The sequence below is a fragment of the Cuculus canorus genome, chromosome 9, assembly GCF_017976375.1.
Source record: "Cuculus canorus isolate bCucCan1 chromosome 9, bCucCan1.pri, whole genome shotgun sequence".
In the NCBI taxonomy this organism is placed as follows: Eukaryota; Metazoa; Chordata; class Aves; order Cuculiformes; family Cuculidae; genus Cuculus; species Cuculus canorus.
Window position 1 is genome coordinate 10,492,862 of NC_071409.1, and position 20,552 is coordinate 10,513,413.

At 37.7% G+C, this 20,552-nt stretch overlaps 1 protein-coding gene across 2 annotated transcripts in view; it reads right to left on the reverse strand.

Annotated features, from left to right (window-relative positions):
- PLOD2 (procollagen-lysine,2-oxoglutarate 5-dioxygenase 2) overlaps positions 1–20,552 on the reverse strand; it is a 58,381-nt gene that overhangs the window by 21,764 nt on the left and 16,065 nt on the right. For both annotated transcript variants that reach the window (XM_054074339.1, XM_054074340.1), the window contains exons 2-10: positions 19,728–19,819; positions 18,115–18,251; positions 12,589–12,752; positions 11,339–11,451; positions 9,274–9,337; positions 8,396–8,493; positions 7,541–7,642; positions 3,340–3,465; positions 1,720–1,841 (exon numbers count right to left, since the gene is read on the reverse strand). In XM_054074339.1, coding sequence (XP_053930314.1) covers positions 1,720–1,841; positions 3,340–3,465; positions 7,541–7,642; positions 8,396–8,493; positions 9,274–9,337; positions 11,339–11,451; positions 12,589–12,752; positions 18,115–18,251; positions 19,728–19,819 — 1,018 coding nt within the window. The remainder of the gene's footprint in view (positions 1–1,719; positions 1,842–3,339; positions 3,466–7,540; positions 7,643–8,395; positions 8,494–9,273; positions 9,338–11,338; positions 11,452–12,588; positions 12,753–18,114; positions 18,252–19,727; positions 19,820–20,552) is intronic.

Below are 20,552 nucleotides of genomic sequence, written 5' to 3' on the forward strand. Positions count from 1 at the left end.
ACCTTTACACCCCTCACAATTTGGAAATACAATTCCAAATGTGGACTGTGAGCTCACAGGGAGAACACTTACACTATTTGACAGATCTCTAAAAGAAAATGCCCCCATACACGAGTCTGCAATGCCCACTGTAAGACTAGAGACAGTGCTGCCATTTAAGATGACATGCCCGATCTCTCCAGATAGCCACAACAGTATAAAGAACCACTTACCAGATACTACTAAAACCAAACACATGTAGCCACAAAACAGATAAAGAACTATGTTATGTATAAACTAAAAACATTTAGGTTTGCCTCTCATTATTAAGCATTGTTTGTTACCACAGCCACCACACCTGGAAGCTACTGAAATCCCATAAGGGTGGGAAAGTTGTTTTTCTCCTGCAACGCTCAAAGTTAGAAAAGCTCTTCCTCCACCTGAGGCTGGAATCCAAAACTGAAGGGCTCAGAAGCAGCTTCAGAAAATCCCAAGTCTCCAACAGAAATCACTTGACATCTAGGACGCACACATTTATCACCCCTGCTCTTCCTTCAACCACAGCCGAGCTACTTTCCCTACTTGCAGGACTGAGAGGGAGTCCTCTTGCACCCATGTCACCATTTATCAATACCAAATGGGAGCTCAGAGGCATTGACTTAATATCATTCGACTTTCAAGAAGCACACAGGAGACCCCAAATTCAGCTTAAAATCCAACTGTGAGGTCAATAAAATGCCTAACTGGTTCCAATCTCTCTAGCGTTCTTCTGGAAACTTCTGAAAGGTGTCAGTGTAAATCTTCCTTAAAATACGTATATTCCTACTAAAAAAAAAAAGTCACATTTTTAAAAAAGTTCAGGAAAAATCCTAGCTGGTTCTATTACTAATATTTTTGAGCGAAACGAAAAAACAACCCTCTAAAAAAGAAACCCTGTTGTCACTAAGAACGGGGGAAAAGATTATGGAGAATAACTGTTTTTATAAGTTAAAGCTCAGAGAAGGGAATCAGATAAATTCCTGTATTTCCCCACTTTTTATTATTGCTTGAACATATTTCATATCGTTATTTCACACTTACTGTTGTAACAAATCCTGTAACAGCTGGCTGAAATCTCATCTCTAAATGAGGCAAAACCACAAATGAGATTTTTCTTAATGAAAAATAAAACCAAATGTGTTTTTAGAAGACACAATGCAATTAGAATTTCTATTTATGTTTGCACCTGCTTCCTCCTTCCTTTTCTTTTTAAATTAACCCTAAACGTTATTTTCTGCACAAACTTTAATAAAGTTTGTTGCGTTGTTACATCTATTTTATTTCAATAGCATTTTTTAAAAAAATATTTAAACTTTACAGTTTATCAAGTTATCATGTTAGAGCTCATTATGTTTTAATATATACTAATGTTCAAGATAACCATAATGCAAAACTAAGCCGACACATCTCTTATTTCTCTGTAGCGCACTATGATCTATGCTTTCATTAGAAGACAAGATGACGGACTATTGAAGTAGTCCAAACCAGAGAGATGTTTTCAACAGCTTCTTATATTAGACAGAAACCATAAAATACTCAACAGCTCATATCTTATATGTATATATTGTTCAACCACAAAAGCTCCTACTTTTGTATCTTCAGATGTAAAGTTGTTAGTGTTTAAGATCAAAATATACATAAAATACAAAAACAAAAATTAGAATATGCATCACTATAACAGATTTATAAATTAGAATTTACATTCCCATGTTCCGGGCTTCTGCTTGACTCAGATTTTCTTCAGGTCCAACAATTTTTATGTTTCTGATAATGTTCTTGGCTTTTTCCCAGAATTTCTTGATGTGCTTTTCATGGTAAACCTCCTGTAATCATGTTAACATTGTTTATAGTGAATGAAAAGTACAAGCAGATGTGATATCATAAACACAATGTCCAAGAACACATTGTATTCTATCCTAAATAAACAGATGGTGAACAGTATTTGAAGATATTCCAGTACATTGGTCATTAAAATTAAGCTCTTCTGTCCAAAATTTTAGCAGAAGAATCCAACACATCAGCAATACAAGTCAAAGCTGTACCTCCAGACCACTGATGCAAGACTCGCCATCTGCTTATGCAAATTTTTTTAAAGATAATTACTTTACAAACTTAAAAGCCCATCCTACAACCCCAATGGTATACAGGAGTTTTCTATGCAACTCCAGAAGGGCTTTAGAGAGGGTGCTGCCACCTGTACCCAGGTAGACAGTCACAGCCATTGCGTCTTTAAATTGTAATTGTTTCCATAATTTCTAAGTACTCTACCTCTAATTTAAGGGATCTCATCCACCTGCCACGCTTACAGCCCAGTGCCCTCATTTGTAGGTTTTGTATATTATGCTTGACATTAGCATAATTAAAATATTGCATAGCGTTTTTCCCTCTCTGTGACAGAAATCCTTTTATATCAATTTTGAATACTACACCACTTCTGGCTAAAGCAACGTGGTATAGCCTACAATTCCTAGGCGTGTATCACATTTGTATCTTTAACATCCCCTTATAAAAAACAACGCTGAAGACTTTAAAGATAAGCTCTACTTCTGTTACTCAGGCCTGTTGTGCTACGATACCAACAGTAACACACCACAAGTGAAAAAGGGCAGAATTATATCTTCTTCCTATTTCTCTTCAAGCACAGTTTTTTTCCAAAAGACTTACACTCATCTGTTACCTCACTCACAAAAACAGCAATACTGAAGTCACTGGTCAAGTATCAGCAGGTCACTGGCTAATTAGCAAAAAGTATTAAAAAAAAATATTCAAAAAAAAAGGAAATTATCTATACTGCCATTCAAGATGTATCCAGACACACAAGTCTTTTCCATGGCAACCAGCTGGGGCACCAAGAAAAACAAACGGTCTAGGGTATCAACAAGATGAAAAGGAAATCAAATGTCAGCTACTGGATAACATTATTAATAATTTGCTTTAATTTTTGGTCAGACCTGAAACAGTCAGGCAGCTGGCACAGATGATCATCACAGGTCCCTTCAAACTCAAACTACTCTGTTCTTAATTCTACTGTTTTATGTCAATCAGTACTTCCCCTAGAAGCATACGCTTTAAAATACAAGCTTTTTCATTACTAAAAGAGAAAGAATCTAAGCTTTTTCTTTAAAGAGACTTCAGCAAGCACTGCCCAATTTCATTTGTGTATTTTTTCCACTTCTCTATACTAAATTCTGAACGATTACCTCTTTTTCCTATGCAGTTTAACTATGTACATAAATAGAATCCACATGCTCCCTCACACATTTTCATCGATACCATAATTTTCAAAATTGAAGCTTTGCACCACAGTAACATCATACTTACATTGTTATGAATGAAGATACTGAGCTCCTCCTTTGGATAGTCCAGAGTTAATAATCTGTCTAAAAATTTAGGTAGGAATGGAGTGGGTTGTTCAATGAAAACACCAATTTTTACTCTTGGATATTCCTAAAAAAAACAAGTAGTATTTTTACATAACCAGTAAGATTAGCCTCCCTCCTAAGATTAGTTATATTCAAAAGCAAATAATGTCATGTTGTAGTAACATAGGCCATGCAGTTTTCAAACAATCAAAACCAATTAGCTCAAAAGTACTATGCCCCCGTTTATTGTCACCGACTTCACTAAATAAACAAAGATAATGGATTTAATATTGCTAGAAAATTCTTTGAATTCCAATAACAGAAACTAGAAGTAGAAAATTACCTCCTATGTTTTGTTAAATACCTACTTAAAAAAAAAAATTAAAACAGAAAAAAAAAAAGTTTAAGGAAATACACCTAGAACTGTATGGCAAGTCCATTTTTTAAAAGTAACACATATCAACTTGACAAGAAAATACAGGGAAGGTCATTCTTTTTAAAAAGTAAAGAATACAATAAAATGTTTTACCCGTCTGTACTTTAAGCCAAAGATTGCAATACCCTTTCACACACATATATACTATTTCCCCCAACCATTAAAACTGGGCTCCACATTTTTTCCCTACTCACTGATTTTGCCAAGATCTGTGATAAACTAACTAGAACTTCTTCCCTTGCATCCAGGGATACTAAATTTTTAGCCTCCTTATTTTAATGTGGGTTAATGTCTTTTGAAGAGTGGTATTAATTCCTGGTTTGCATGTGCCTGATAAAGAGATTATGACCACTGAAACAGACCAAGGCAGCAGTTTTTTGTGTTCCTAGAACATATTAGTACACTACGTGAGGCAAAGAAATGTAACCTTCAAAGGCCCTGATTCCTACACAAAGAAATGCACTGATTAAACAAAAATTCTTTCCACCTCTAAAACAGACAGTATAAATGCCTAACACACTACAAGGCTCGGAAAGAAATTTTATATGAGTACAGAAGGCTGCAAGCTAGCTTCCCTTAAGCAAGCCAACACCCACTTGAAAAGTGTCTGGATAAACCATCAGCACATGTTGAGATTTCACAGTGTCACTGTCTACACTGGAAATCTAGAAACATACTGGCAAGTGTACCAGATCGGAAACATTAGCACCAATGTTTACCCTGACTACTGCCTAGTCACAACTTCATCTGCAAATCTAATACCTACTCGTGCAGACATTCTAATAACTAATAACTGTTTCGAAACAGCTGATGAAAACAAGTACACTGAAATGCCTTGAAAAAAGCAACTGTGATATTCTCTGGCAACTGCTCCATTGAGGGTGGTGCCACAGTTACTGGGTTCCACTGATGGCGAGCCATGAGAAAGTAGTGTGTGCAGCTGGGCTAGCTAAGCTGACTATGCACATGCGCTACCAGTAATAGAACTTCTGCAATAATTTATTTTGTATATTTCTCCAATTCTAAGGCATTTTCCTCTTATTCTCCAGGACAAGGAGAAGCAGGTTCAGACTGGATCTGCAAAGGTTACAGGGAAAATCAGGAACTACTAACGCTCCTTCAATACACCAAAGTGGGAACCACTTGGCTTCAATGCCTGAGACGTGATCAAAACCAAACAGTGTCTAAAAAATTAAGAATAAAGATTCCTGCAAACTGCATCTCCACAAAGCAGAGTTCATCAAAGTAGACTGCGGTTCACTGCATAATCTGAATTTAGGTCAAAATTAACAATTTTAATACTCAGCATTGTAAGTATATCAAGTCTGAAGTTTTGGTTCTTCCTATGTATGCCTCAGCAAAACCACTTTAGGAATACCCAGTCTGCAATGAGATGTTACATTTTCTCTGACAGATTTTCTCGTTTTCACTAAGGTCATACATTTGCCTTTTGAAGTTTACTTTTCTACAACCAGTAGGTAAGCATGTGACAATTTTTGTAGGAAATACAGGGCAATGTAGTCATACTGAGGAAGTCCAGCAACCCTTGCCACAAGAAGCACCACTGAAGAGAAAGGATGAGCAAGGTCATCCTTTCCAATTGCATCCAGAAGTCTCCATCCCAATAACAAACTTTAGAATTTAAGAACTAATTCTAGGGCGATTGAGTTTGTGATCCAGTTTAATTAAGGTTTTAGAAAAAAAAAAAAACTTTAACAAAAGTAGCAAAAAATTTACACTCATTGAACCAAGATGCGTTATTCTATTAAGACTCCGCATTTCTGGCTCTCAGCTGCATGACAGGTAACCCCTGGCACTCAGCATTTCACAGGCCACACTCCCAGCACCTGCTCACACTGAGCCTTGTAGTACCTTGGGCTCTTCTGTTTATCCATTGCAGAACAACCAGCACAGCCCATGGCAAACCTTCCACCCACCCCTGCCTTGCATACAGCTTCCACCAAAGGAAGGATATCCTTTGTGCCCGTGATGGAAAGTGGTATTATTTCAACTCCTTGCCCTACGCTGAAGCTTATCTGTTTTGTACTGCTAAAATCAAGGTCTGTAGGTAAGTCCAAGACAAAACATTGAAACCACAACACCTGAGCATATGGAGTCAAGGACCCAATAACGCCAGAATTCATCTAAAGGAACTCAAAGCCCAAAACATAGTCGGTCTCAACAAATCTTATTCCTTACTTGCTTATGTTTAAATGTTTAAATAAAACATTATGGGAAGAACGATTATAGAGGCACAGAGCTGGTATTGATCTTTTCACTGAAGATTTCTTGTTAAGTAGCAACCAGCCAGGCCAGAACAGAAAGCACATTCAGAAAATGAAATACTGCTTGTACTCCAAAGTGCCTGAAGTAAACACTTCCACTGAGGCCAAGGAAAAGTCTTGCTATTTCTGCTGGCAGAGGGAGTGAGGTATAAAGTCCAAAAAGTGAATTACAGTAAGGAAGACACATTCCAAGTAGATGTACATAAACAATAGGAAGCTATCCAGTAAATCCACTGCAAGCTACTCCCCATTACCGGCCTTAAGATCTAACTGCACCCCAACCAGGTTTTAATTGCCGAGGCTAGTAGGAAAAAATTAGACAACTTCTTTTCCTCAGGTAAACTATATGTTAACGGTGCAAACACTTTTCAGTACAACACTGGATGAATGTCGTATTCTCAAGGCAAAATTAAAATTAAAAAAATACATAAAAATAATCTGATAGTTATTGTAATAACCTATTTATATCCCTGTCAATAAACTGGTTATTGTCCAGAAATTCTTTCACTCTGTCTCTTCATTAGAAAGACAGCAACCCACTTCTTTCACACTATCCTCAACATGACTCTCTAAGACCTGTTCTCATTCAAGTCTTCAATATAGAACAGAAACAAAACAGCTGCTGGAAATTGCCTGTTAGGTATAATCTGAATGTTCTTTTAAGTACAAGCCTTACATTTCCATATGTTGGATCTTAGTACTTACTCTGCCTGAAGTTTACTGAGTACAAGCCAAAATATTTGTAAAGACACTGAAGACATCACACTTGGAGCTAAAGACTCAAACTAAGCTCCCAAATACTTGATATGCACACACGCATGTGTACGTTTGTTCTACAAGACTTCAAGACTGAACTGACAGCCAACCTCAGTTACATCAGATTTATTCTACAGATACACGTTTGCATATACAATACAGCTATCTATCATCCATTACAAGGTGAAGCAGTTTTGACTATTTCTCTGTCTTTCAGAAAACAGTAACTCTAACCACGTTAGTTAACCTCTATTTGTAACAGAAATTAAACTGATGCATATTCAAGGGGGTTTTTTTAGGTCTGCAGTTAGAAATCTGAAATATCCAAAGAGTTTTTCTACCTTCCTAAACCTCTAATTATTCATTTGAATCTGCATGATTAAAAGATGATTTGTTCACCCTCAGTGAACAGAGGTAAGGCTCTGGAAGGCTTTTGGGGATGGGATCATCTTCAGTAATATTGGGAAACTTATATTGAAATGCATGCATAAAACCACTTCTAAATGTACTGATATTTCCAGTAAATTAAAATTCCACCTTAACAGTTTCATATACCAGAAAAAAATATCCAGAGGTGTCTACAGATCATAATATTGTATACTGAAACTGCATTACCTCAGAAATCACTACACACTTATCAAATGCATTCAAAAGAGTTTCGTTCTTGTGAGAAGGATTCTTACCGTTACTGTTGACAGGTCTAGTAAGTCTAAATCACAAATACCACAACCAGTTTCCCGTGTCCAAGCATTGGGGATATAGTTTCCCAAATAATTCAAGTGATTCTGGTAAATAAATGAACCATTTAGATAATTAAAACATGCATGCAAATGGTGATTTGTACCTTTTAATGAATTCCTGTTTACTCTGAATCCCTTAATCCTAAAGGCACTTGACTGTCTTTTTTTTTATTACTATTTAAAACTAGAAAAACCCACACAAACATGCAAAAATAGCTGGTAAAAGTTTTGTTTATCTTTTCATGTACAAACTCGAGATGATATCCTTCTAGCATCAATGTTTAATACTTCAGATAAACTAAAAAGTCGTTGCAAGCGTAACAACTATAAACTAAATGCCTGTATGACTTCGAAGAGTATAGATCATTCAGCTCCCAAAGGCTGCTATGTATGATTTCAATTAAAAAAAAAAAATTAGTTTAATTCTTTTCCCAAATCTGAGAATACTCAACACTTTACACAAAACACAAAGAACAGCCCTATAGACATTCTTCACTTCTTTCAGGAATTGTTGTATGTTAGTGAACAAATTATCACAAGCTTACTCACTTCTAATATCCCATACTACAATGAATTTGGGAACAGCAGGAGTTGTTTCAGCAGCAATATCAAGCTACAGCGACAGCAGAATACGTCAATGGAGAGAGCTATTACAATGGGGGGTTTATTCTTGCAAATCTTATTAACATAAATTAGAAACAATCAACAGCGGTGTGCTATGACTGTTCAGACTCTTCCACCATTGTTTTTGCCTCTATTAAAATTGTTGCCTTTATACAGAGATAAGAAGTCACTCACTTTAGTTGGACCATTTCCATGAATGGTGATTGGTAACGTGTCATACGCCGAGTTCCTTGCTCTTACTTTTCTTTCTTCAAATTTCAAAAGGACTTCATCTGAAAATCAGTAAGATCATACAGTAGTAACAGTTTATAAATAAAAGCTAAAATTTCAGAGTTCTTTAAGTTCCTGCGGATACAATTTATCTTGCTGTTGCTATCGTTGTCAATGTCATTTGGAAACTTGTTCATTTTTTTTAACTAGATATTGGATTCTAAGCTCTTTATGCTAAATAAAGTTACATTTAACTACAGAGCTTGCCATCAGCAGCCTTCAGTATGCAAATAAAATATGCTTTAAAAATAAAACTACTTTTGTGCAAATGCTATTTATAGAAAAATGACAAATATTTCAGATATGATCTGACTATAAAAAGTTCTTCCATAACTGGATGTTAAAGGTAAGAAAGAAGTTTACACAGATTCTATCTTTCATTTTTAATTCATAACAATTAAATAAAGGAAATAGCCACATTATTGCATATCCTATTTCATTATATACAGCCATTCGCTTAAGAACATCTAAAAAAGCAATTATTATTACCAATCTTACCCTTGTAACTAAGTTTGTGACATATAGATGGGAAAATAGTTCTTAACTTTGTATTTATTGCTAACTTCATTTATTGAAAACTATTTTTTCTATTTTAAATAAAATATTTTATCAATGGGAGAAATCAATATTAAACCCCAAAGAGCTGTAACTAATTTGGTAAACAGATTTAGCCATTCAAATGCTTCTTCAAAACATGCATGTTTAGAGAATGATATTCGTTCAAGCAAAGGAAGTGTTAATAACAGTCAATAAAACACACAGTGTACAAATCATACACTTACCAACAGCTCCATTTAGGGTCTGGAAAATTGTACATTTGTGGTCCAAAGTAATGTTAATGCGTTCCTGAAAGAAAAGTAGCAAAGACTTTGAGGCATTCTAAAAGCCAGCATTTTTATGGTAATGTCACAGTTATACCGCAATGGCAGCAAGTAACCAGGCAAAACTATTCTCCATATCCAGCTCTTGGATCTACTCCTTAATTTTATAATATTTTTTTTTTCTATACTCCTGAGTTTTGCAGCCATATAGCAATCAGTATTACATAGGCAAAAACTTTATCTAAACTTGAAGGATAAATGTCATAACTCTCAAAAGAAACTTCAATTTGGCAGTACAAAGCAAAGAAAGACTATCCGACCTTAAAGAAATATTAAGAAGTTTTGGCTAAGCAACAAAACATACCATGTTTCACAGTATCAAAAACACAAAAGCCAGATCCATCATGGCAGAATAGAAAACACCACTGGTTTTAAAACTTTACCAATAATGTACAATAAATCTTACTTAGATTCTTATTTACAGTACCTCATTGTGAAGTTTTAACACACTGATCAAAGTATGTAACCTTTAAAATCCTCACGCAGATAACATACTCTGTTTTGATACTCCAAAATTTTGTTACATATTCTTCCACGCTGGATATTACCACATAGAAAATTAGTGCTAAAGTGTAGTACAGTATCCCAAGCAAAGCACCACAGAGGTGTGGAGGTGTTTTTAATGGCAGTGAAGTAGTGCACTGTGCACATCTTCTGTCTAGAAGACAATCTGTTCAGACAGCAAATTATATTACTTCTGACTTCCGTGCAGAGTCAGCTTTAATTCCTCTACCTCCTGTCCTTTCAATTGCATATCTAACATCTGAAATAACTTGCATAAAATCAATTCAAACATTAAGGGCTGGAAGGAATATCCAATGAGAAGAGGCTAAGGACTTCAGGCTTGTCTAGTTTGGAGCAAAGGAGGCTGAGGGGTGACCTCATAGCTCTCTACAGCTTCCGGAGGAGCAGAAGTGGAGAGGGAAGTGCTGACCTCTTCTCCCTGGGATCCAATGATAGGATGCACGGGAACAGTTCAACATTGAACCAGAGGAGGTTTAGACTGGATATTAGGAAGCATTTCTTTACTGAGCAGGTGGTCACACATAGAACAAACTTCCTACAGAGGTAGTCAATGCCCCAGGCCTGTCAGTGTTGAACAGGCACTTGGACCTTAATAACATGTTTTAACTATTGGTCAGCCTCATATGGATCAGGCAGCTGGACTCATTAACTGTAGATCCCTTCCAATTGAACAATTCTTTTCCTGTACCTGTATCTAAACATGATTCATGTTTCAGGTAGGACTTAATAGAAAAACACATACGTATTCCAGAAACTTCACATCTGCCTTACGCACACAAATGCTCAAAATCAACCTCATAATTTTGCAATATCAGCTTCAAAAAATCTTCCTGCATCAATGCATTATTAACTTCCCTTAGCCCTCTTTTTCCAGTGTCAGGGCCATGTCTCTGACCAATCTATCATGCTTTAATGCTGCTACTCAGCAAAGAACTTTGTTAAGCTAGGGCATGGAGAGGTCTTCTCCAAAAATTTATGATGCAGCTTTATTGACCGTATGTGCACAAAAAGCCAAAGAGTTAGAGGCAGCTGCAGGCAGGATCTGAAGTGGCAGCAAGCCAAAAAATAAAACACTGGATCAGCAAGTAGTACGGTGACACCATGGAAAAATGCCACATTCTCCAGCCGTCAAACTGCCGAATACTTGGGAGTCTCATTGAGATGAATGTGTCCAATCATACACCTCAGAGCTATTATTTCTAACAATGAAGCACAACCTGCCAAGATCTGCAGACAGCCTGAAATAATAAATCAAGCCATGACCCTTCAGAAGCCTGTTTGTCACTCCAACAGTAGGAACCTCTGGAGAACAAATACAACTGTCAACATGGCACTCAGGAATAAATAGACAGCATTACTTTTATTTTTATCTCCTGATGTTTTATGAAGAGCAGCATGTTATTTCAAGCAGAAAGAAAAGAGAAAGCTAGTCACTACCCACCCTTGCCAACGGGTCAACATAGATTTTGGTGTAAAACAGCTGGTCATCATCGTTATCCTGCAGATTCCATTGCTGCACAATACGATTTATATATGGAGCATAACCAATAAATCCTGTAAATCACACACACATATGTTATTTCTGTAAAAAGCACTACTCTGCCAATGCTATCCACCAGTCAGGGACTTCATTCTGACTGGTGCCAGCAAAGGAAAAGCATGAAATTCATACAACTTGGCTCAAAATCCAGTTTTCTTCCTCTTCTGCTTTAAAGAGTTCATAATTATTTTTATACTAATGCTATTTTAAGGGAAAAAATAGGAAACAGATCTGTTTAGGACAGTACTGAGAATTCCAAAGCATGACATTAGACTACCACTCTTCCCAAGAATTTCATCTGAGGAAAAAAAGTTTCATTTTGATCAATCACTTCTTGCTGGCAGAGAAGCCTGAATCTAATTCTGCCAGAACTACAAAGAGAATTCAACTCAAAGCCAATTCACATTATGTTTAAGCCAAAACAAAAGAAGGTAGGGCAGATAGCTGAGGTAAAGAAGGGAGGGAAAGGAATGGGGACACTCCCAGAACTACATGTTGCCCACTACCACCTAGGAGAAGCAACATCCTGTGCTCTGTAGCAGTGTCAGAGCACGTATTAAGCAACTGCAAAATTATTACTAAAGCTGGCATTTAAATAAGGATACCAGAATTAACACATATTTGAGATTAACAGGAGTAACTCACACTTCTCTTGGAATGAACTGCCTAAGCCATGCTGACAGTCCAGGCACATCTATGCTGTATGCTGAGATTCTCAAGGACAAAGTAGCCAAGTCAGGAAATTCTGTGACCCAGCTAAACTGTGCCTATCAACAGTATGTACTGCTCTGACCGGGCTTGTATACTAGATTGTTTCTGAAGTAGATTCAATTGGTGGCAACTAGGTCACCCCTGCACAGCACTTCACCGCGACGCAAAGCTGCCTGCTAGGCTGTTAACCTTATTTACCTGCTTTTTACAGGTTATTGCCAACAACTCCTACATGTAAGTTAGAATAAAAACTATTCTTGAGCACAGATGAGGAGCTTTTCAAGTGGGGAGGGAGAGAGAAAGAGGAGGACAACAAATCCAGTCCTCTTTTTATACTTGGGGAATTCAGGACTAGTTCCACATACAAATGCATAAAACAGATAACAAAAGTGAGTCATGCTTAAGTTCAAGTGTTTCATGTGTTCAACAATCGCACTTGCCTCCTGAGTTCAGGAATCGTTTTCCATTCCGGACAACAGGATACTTTTCAGCTAGCCTTTTATCCGGCCAAATTAGTCCATCTGCTGCAAACACCACTTTATGATTAGTTTCCTGGAACTTCTTTAACAGTTCTTCAGGCCCCCCTGCAAAGATAACATCATAGCTGAAAAAAAGAAAATATAACCGTTAGACTAGTTTAATTTTAATGCTTCTGTGTCCAAAACAACAAGTGGTTGGACAATTCAAATTTTAAAATCATACAGACAGCTCTTTTATTCTAATAAATGACTCATTAAATCAAGCTTTACCACGAAGTAAAAATCTGATACGCCTCTAGAGGAAAAACTTCAAATCAATACTATTTATCCCCTTCTATTTACGTTCTTTTTTTCAGCCTTCTGCATGTTGGACAATCTTTTTCATTCAGACTTTGTCTACCTGAAATTGATTTTCACATTTTATGTATTTTGAGTAAAAATATATATTTTTCTCTTTAGAAAACTGTTTGTATTTAACAATAACAACAATTCAAAAATTAGCAGGTTTTAGAGGACTGAAAGATGATTTATGTGACTCTCATTGGAAAACTCCAGATGATCTTGTTCCAACATACAACAGCACTTTCTTCTGAAAAGTCTTATCAATAAAGTGCTTAGACATTTATTCTATTTTCAGGCCTGCTGCCCATAAACAAACTGTGTTGTATCTTGACAATATACAGATTTCTTCTTCAACCTCTTTAAGGTGCCGTAGGCTTCAGAAGGCTCGAACCGTCACAATATCTATTTACATAAAACTTCAGCTGCCTTGAGTGTTCATCAGATTTGACTCCCAACTCCTACTGAATACAAACTCCTAAAGGTGGAGGGCTCACCTCTAAAAACAGCAGTTACCTATAGACAAAGGTCATCACTACCCCAAAACAGAAATAAACATGTATAGATTATTATACTATTGAAAGTATGTCTCCTTTGTTTGTACTTGAGATCTATGTATGAAAGTATTAACGTGCAAACCGCTTCAAGGTCATTTCACACAGCATGGAACCATGACACAGTAATATTGGAATCATGTCATAGATCAGTCTCTGGCTGAAAAAGCAGAATTTGGATTTAATGGAGGCATTTCAGCCTCACAGCATACTCATCTGAATGCATGTATATTCTCATTGCACACATCTACATTAGTATCTGAAAGTCATCAGCCCTGATACAGGGCAAAGGAATGGTACCGCCATCAAAAATCAAAAGGTCTCACTCTGCCCAAGATTCTGTTCTTGCAAAGTCTTTTTGCCGGACTAAGAAGGCCAGCAGCACCCTCACCTGCAGTACACAGCCTTTTGCACTTCAATGTATTATTCAGCAATAGTGCCAACTGATCAACCATTATTGACTTCTAGTACTTCTTTATTGCAGTTCTGAAATAATTTAAAATATCCATTCTTCAAAGTGGATTTCATGCAATTGGCCTAAGAGAACTGAACAACAGCTGGCTTACAAATGCAGAAGAGATTATTTCCACTGCAGAGCAAAGTGTGAACTCTGGAGAGGAAATGTGTTACATAGGCTCTACAAATAAGTGGATTTCTGAAAACTGTTTCATTTTTTCTGTAAGTTTGGCAGAAGAATGCATGAAAAAAAAAAATTGTACATTTTGGAGCTTCCCCAGTTTTGCAAAAATTGCCTGTTTCTGCCCAAATATAAAGGAATACACTTCCTTCCCTTTTCCATTTAATTGGTGTAGTCCAATTCTAAGCCAGTATAAGGCTGAAGAACAAGCAAGAAATAGGAGACAAGTTGAAGACAGACAAAAACAGAGATTTGTCTGAGGCTTTAACTTAATAGCTTATGGCAGGCTGTGCTTCTCCTCTTTGATCAGGTTAGTGCTGCTGCTGCAATGACTTACAGCTGCGGGAAGGAACCAAACACCCCTGGAACATTGCTTCCAAAGACTGTCATTCTGGAAAAGATAGCCAAAGTTGAGCAACATGCTGGGCTCGCCCCAGGCTCTGCTTGTGAAAGGGATACTTTACTTAATAAAGCAGAGTTTGTAATACAAAGCACAGTACAGAGCTGCTAAACCGCATTAACTATTATTGTAAAATTTACACAATAATGGATATTACGCAGGAGTATGAAACCAGCATGGACCTACACTTTCCACTAATTTTCATGGCCTTCAGTTTTGTCAATTGCACCATCCCTCCTCCAAACCAGGATCTCCATCAGCCTCCCACCTCTCCCTGCCAGTCTTCCCAAGCCAGCTCCTTTATGAGGTTCTTGCTCTTCTCTCCAGGCAACAGGAAAACCTCTGAAGCCAAACTAAAACTTGTAAATCCATCATTTGCCTGGCTTCCCTGCTATGTCAGATTATGTTCAGTCTATCCAGAACTCAACTCTTATTGTAAGAGACGATCCATCTGAGATGTACACCTCTACGACCATCAGGTCCCTGACAGTTCATACTCTTATTACGGGTGATGCACATGACTGACTTTAAACAGGGCTTCAAAATTTGTCAGTGGGGAAAAACAGTGGATGTATTCAAGAAAAAGCAGGCTGCCTTGGCAAGCTGGAAAAGCTTTGATATTCTTATTCATTCTTCATAAATCCTTCTGATTAAGTAGAAAAAAAAAAAAAAAAAACACAAACAAAACCACACCAACAGCAAGTTTCCACAACTCCAATCCCATTTCCTGAGGCTCCCAGATGACAGATGCTTGAGGCTGGAATCCACCCATTCCTCCTTTTCTTTTGCAGCACCCCAGCTGTGTACCCAGCAACACAGGGACATGGCAATGGTAGCTTAGGTCCTCTAGAATTGAACATGGGCTTTTGCATCCACAACTTTTGGACTTTTTACTATTGGAGCTGAAGGTCAAGAGGTAAAATACAAAGGAGAGAGGGCTTACTGGTAACCAGAAATGTATCCATCTTACTTAACCAGACTGTTCAGCCACACAACCATTTTGTCATTTACGCTGCATCCACACCAAGACCACACCTTAACCACTTTCAGACAGGTAGACAAGTGTTTAAAAAATTAAAAAAAAAACCACCAATCCAAAAAAATCTGAGAGGCTTCATAAGTTTTCCAAAATACAAGATAGCTGTGAGAGTTCTGGAAGAACAGTCACAGCATCAACCATTTTATCCAATCTACACCAGCCATTAGCCAGTTCAATCTGGTGCAAAGTAACTCAGTAGTTGGCTCCTGCAAAACCAAGCCTAATTTAAATAGCATTCCATCTGAAGGCAAAGATTTTTGCTATCTGTACCTAGACACAAGCTGTCCACAGAAGTTCAAACTATTTCCATAATTGTGAGCCATACAAAAAACTGCTCAAAACAAACAGCTTCTGGTTTTCTAAGTAAAAGGTTTGCTACAAATAATTTGCCTAGTTACAGTAAGCAAACCAGACATTTCCTTCCTCTGCTCCCAAGATCAATACTCCAAATGCTTCACAATGAATATAATGAAAAACACTTCAAAAATAAAGGAAGTTCACTGTATTTGTCTTTTCCAAACTTACTGCTACATTGATCAAGATTTAAATTGCAAACCAGGATTCTTGGAAATGAAAAAGCTCATTAGAAGTAAAATACAATGCTAGAGTCAGTAAACTATTTTTTTTCTTCTATCTGAAATAATTTCCACCAGCTTTAAATCAATATGTTTATGGACCTCAAGAAATTGGAACGCCTTAAATGCTATGATTTTCCATGGCAAGAAAGATTACAGCATCTACACTTCAACACACATGGTCTTCTATACTCTCTCATCCATGCCAGCAGACAGCCTGCCCCTTGAGAGAATAAATTATGTTGGAGAAGAATTTGAGCTATGCCCAAATCTGATAACAAATCTGCATATATTACCATATAGGGAGAAAAAACATGGTTCATCAGGATAATAAATTTGAAAATGAAGAAATTAAATATAAGTATCAAACATTTGGGGAAAATTTGATTCATCTGAGCATTCAGTAAAGTACAAAGTCTCCCAAATTTAATCTTTTCAGTTTCATTTATTGCATTATCAGTAGAACAACACTATGAAAAACTAAGTAATATATTGACTTTTAGAAAGATACTTTTTCCACTTACCAAAGATAAAACTGATCAAGTCAACAAGAAAAAGTAAATCAAAAACTGAAAGCAAACTGTGCTACCTTTATTGTCGATTCAGCATTGAAAGAAAACATCCAGCGTAAGTTTCCCTTATAAAGCTTGTTCATAAATTGGTTAAGATGATTTACACATTGGCTTTCTAGCTCTACTGTCTACTTATCTCAGGACGTAAAATTAAAACAAAGAAAACTGAGCGGCATCTTTAAATTTAAATCTCCTACCAGTTTAATAGGCTACTCCAACATCCCTAAAGTCTTAATTTATGCAAAACAACAAATCAATTTTCCACTGCCAGACCACTTTCTCTCTTGTGAGGATGCCGACTGTGCAAACCCTGCCAAACCTCTACCTTGCAAAAGGGTCCCTAAATTTCTTCAGCTGTCGAATTTTTTTAAAATAAAAAAGTAGTGAGTTAAAAGCTGAAAGAAAATTCTGTAGCAGACATTCAACATGACACGGTAAGAGCAATATGAACCCATACACAAACGTTCCAAGCTTGCACTCAGCTACCTCCTCAAGGTTGCCTGTGTGCAACTGGGGCTTCATGTCCCTGATTCAAAATTTGGTGCCACACTTTCCTCATAGTGATTCTTTCAGAGCTGTGACCCTGCCCTGGTTAATGCTAGAGTGGCGGCTGCTGTGAACTGGATTCTTAGCTGCTCTTGTCACAGGAACAAAAGAAGAGAAGGGGGGAAGGAAATCAGAGGGAAGCAATGGAAAAAGTGGGATTTGAACATGTTTGAGCTCCCTATTTTATGTGACAGGGAGAAACCTATCTGGCCTCCAATAAGCATGTTCAAGCACAGCTGTGCTATGAGCTATAATCTGGCAACTGCAGCAGCACTATCTCTCCATCCTTCCATCGCACAGACAGCACAGGCACCAGGGGTATATCTGACACAAAGTCTCGTTTCAGATCTCTAACATGTGAAAGCATTTTCCTGTTAAGTGCTTTCTCAGGGACCCGTTTTCCAGCTTCCTCCATCACTGTCACTTCATGAAACAAGATCATGCTCTGGTCCCTACCGGCCACTTTTATTTCTGGCATGGCTCTTGCTCACTCCTGCATTCCACACTTCCAGCCTGCAGCCATGACACAAACTTGCGCTCACCACAGCTGAAGAGGGAGAGGACAAATGCTTGCCTAAAAGCCTGTCAGCTTCCAATAACATTTTTTTACCCCCTGGAGGCAACAGAACAACTACTCTTACATCTGTAAATCCATTAAAAAAGTAACAATCTACTATTTTTATGAATGGAGAAAAACAGAAGCAAACTCCTTCAAACAAACAGGGAGGGGGAAAAAGCAGCACTCAACTTTCAGCACATCACAGCAGCTACTTTTGCATGCCCACCTAAAGCATAGCACAAAGGCAACAAGCCAGGTTTGCTCACCATTCAACAAACATCACAACCAAGTTCTCTTGATCAGCATAGCTTTCTATGCCTTCTTTCAGCAGTCGAACTTTCTGCCCTCCACCGATAGAGTTAGGCAACTCGCCACCTTTCCACTCTTCACCTTTTCCAAGTACCTGGAATAAGAAAAAAAGCACTTTCTGCTAGTACGCAAAACCAAGAGGCTTTTTAAAGCAGATCCTTATTGAAAACAGATGTTAAAGCAGAAGCAACACATTATAGCATAGCAAGCCAGCATTTCGAGCATCATGAGTTTTCCGTGTCTGAAGCAGCATTCTGTACAATGACATCACTGCAAAAACATGAGAGAGACATTTCTTCACCAAATAAGAATCGAGCAATTGTCTGCTACTATAATTTATTCAAATGTGTCTCCTTTAGGTTAAAAAAAAAAGCTAATAATTGTTTCAAATTTTCTATTACAAAAACATTCTGAATGAGACCTTTAAAAGCCAACAGAATCATCTTAGGAACAGGGAAGCATAAGAGGCCTTGGTGGATCAGAGTACTACTAAAATGATACCAATTGCAGGCTCCAGCCTTTCTGAAATCCCTCAGAGTAGTTTTGTATGAGGAATGGATAGACTCCTCAATACAGAGATGGCTGCTAAAAATCAGCTACATGAAACTCCGTCCTAGCCAAACACTATTGCAAATTACACTTCAAAATAAAAATCCTTGAACTTTTTGCAGGTTTTAGAACATACTGGTTTTGGAATTTAAAAAACCTGGAAGAACTACATTGCTTGATGCTCTGGACAAATCTGCAAAGTTAATAGATGTATCCATAGCTCAGGCTTCTTGGGTGCTTTAGTACAGCATTGTCATATTAGGAAAGGTTCTCTGATGCTTCCAAGTTCAGTGGTAGAAGCAGAACTTCAGAGACCCAAATAATTTCCTATTTAAAGTGTAAACACTGTGGCAAGTATGCAAAACATCTTCTTAATACCATCTCAATTCCTAGATTTTTCTATTGCAGAACAACTTTGTGGGGAAAGTTTAGAAGGTTAGTGCCCTCACTTTTTCCCAAGATCATACAGAGGCCAATCTCAGTTCATAACATTTGGAGACATGGAGCAAGGCAGAAAAGGCTGGCAAGAATGACAGAAACATTTTATCCTCTCAGAGAGCCACAAGTTCCTGGCAAACACAGTGAAACTTTCAGTTGTCACCCACCCTCCTTCCCTGCAGTAGGGATGCAGCCTTGTTTAAGGTAGAAGGACACATCCGAAGTCCTCCAAGTGCAGTACAGCTTCCAGAAGTATTCATGCAAACAAAATCAGCTGCACTGAAAGGCTATATGATAAATCATGACAGACCTGTAAGTGACTGAGAACGCAGATCACAACAGCTAGCACTGTAAAACAGTTCCTAAGGCAACAGAAGCAGTCTCGCCCATGGTCAGAGGGGGACCAGCAAGTAAGCTACGGGGACAGCAGCAGGGCCACGTGCAAGCGCCCTTACCCATCTCTGAACTCTGCAATTGTTTTACTTTGCCCTAGCATGCAAGGAAGCTAATTCAACTTCAGTTACTACTGTGCTGTTTCTGTCTTAAAGGCTGTATAATATGAATATCTGGTATGCAAACATACCTTTACTGTGTAGTTGAAGTGCTTTGCAGTTCGCATGAAACGGTGAAAGCCATCAGTTTCTTTAGTCGCTACAGTAAAAACTAGTAGTTTCTCTGAGGGAGGAAAAGAAGGAACATGTATTAACCTGTTTTTAGGACACAGTTTCTAACAAAAAGTTGCACTGACAGCACTGGATCAGGGGGCTTTATGACTTGCCTGCATCCCACTCAAAGAGAGGAGGCAAATATATTAGAGGTGTGAGATACTATCAAATGATAACTTTGACTGACAAGGGTGCTGTATTTAAAATTATCCTCAGGAAAAAAGCAGTGAATATCTACTCTGTGAACAACTAGCTCAATATATGAAAACAAAGCTAGGCTGACTACTGGACAGTGAAGAATCTTCAAAACAAAAATAACTTACTAATTTTTCATTCTGAGGTAATAATGCTGTGACCTTATATCACAAGAACTGAATGAACCAGAGAACTTCACCCAACCTCATGGACTCCCCTGAAAGAAAGTAGTTCATATTCTTCATGAAAACATGGCAAAAACACAGCCATAGAAATCAGTCCCCCAACAGGCAGCCTTTAGTGCTTTTAAGTCCTCGCACAGAGTAAGGCTGTGTTTTTTCATTCAGAGCCTCTGCAAATGATAGCAGTACTAATTTGCCCTCTTACTGCATGCAGGTAAATGACTGTGCAACCAATTTCCTTTTTATATACAAGGGCTTTTGACATAGCTCAAACGAGGCCGCAACCTCCCACTAAACAGCTTCCCAATTCAACTACTTAAGAACATCCAGCACCCTTTGCAACAAGAAGCATAATCAAGGTGCATG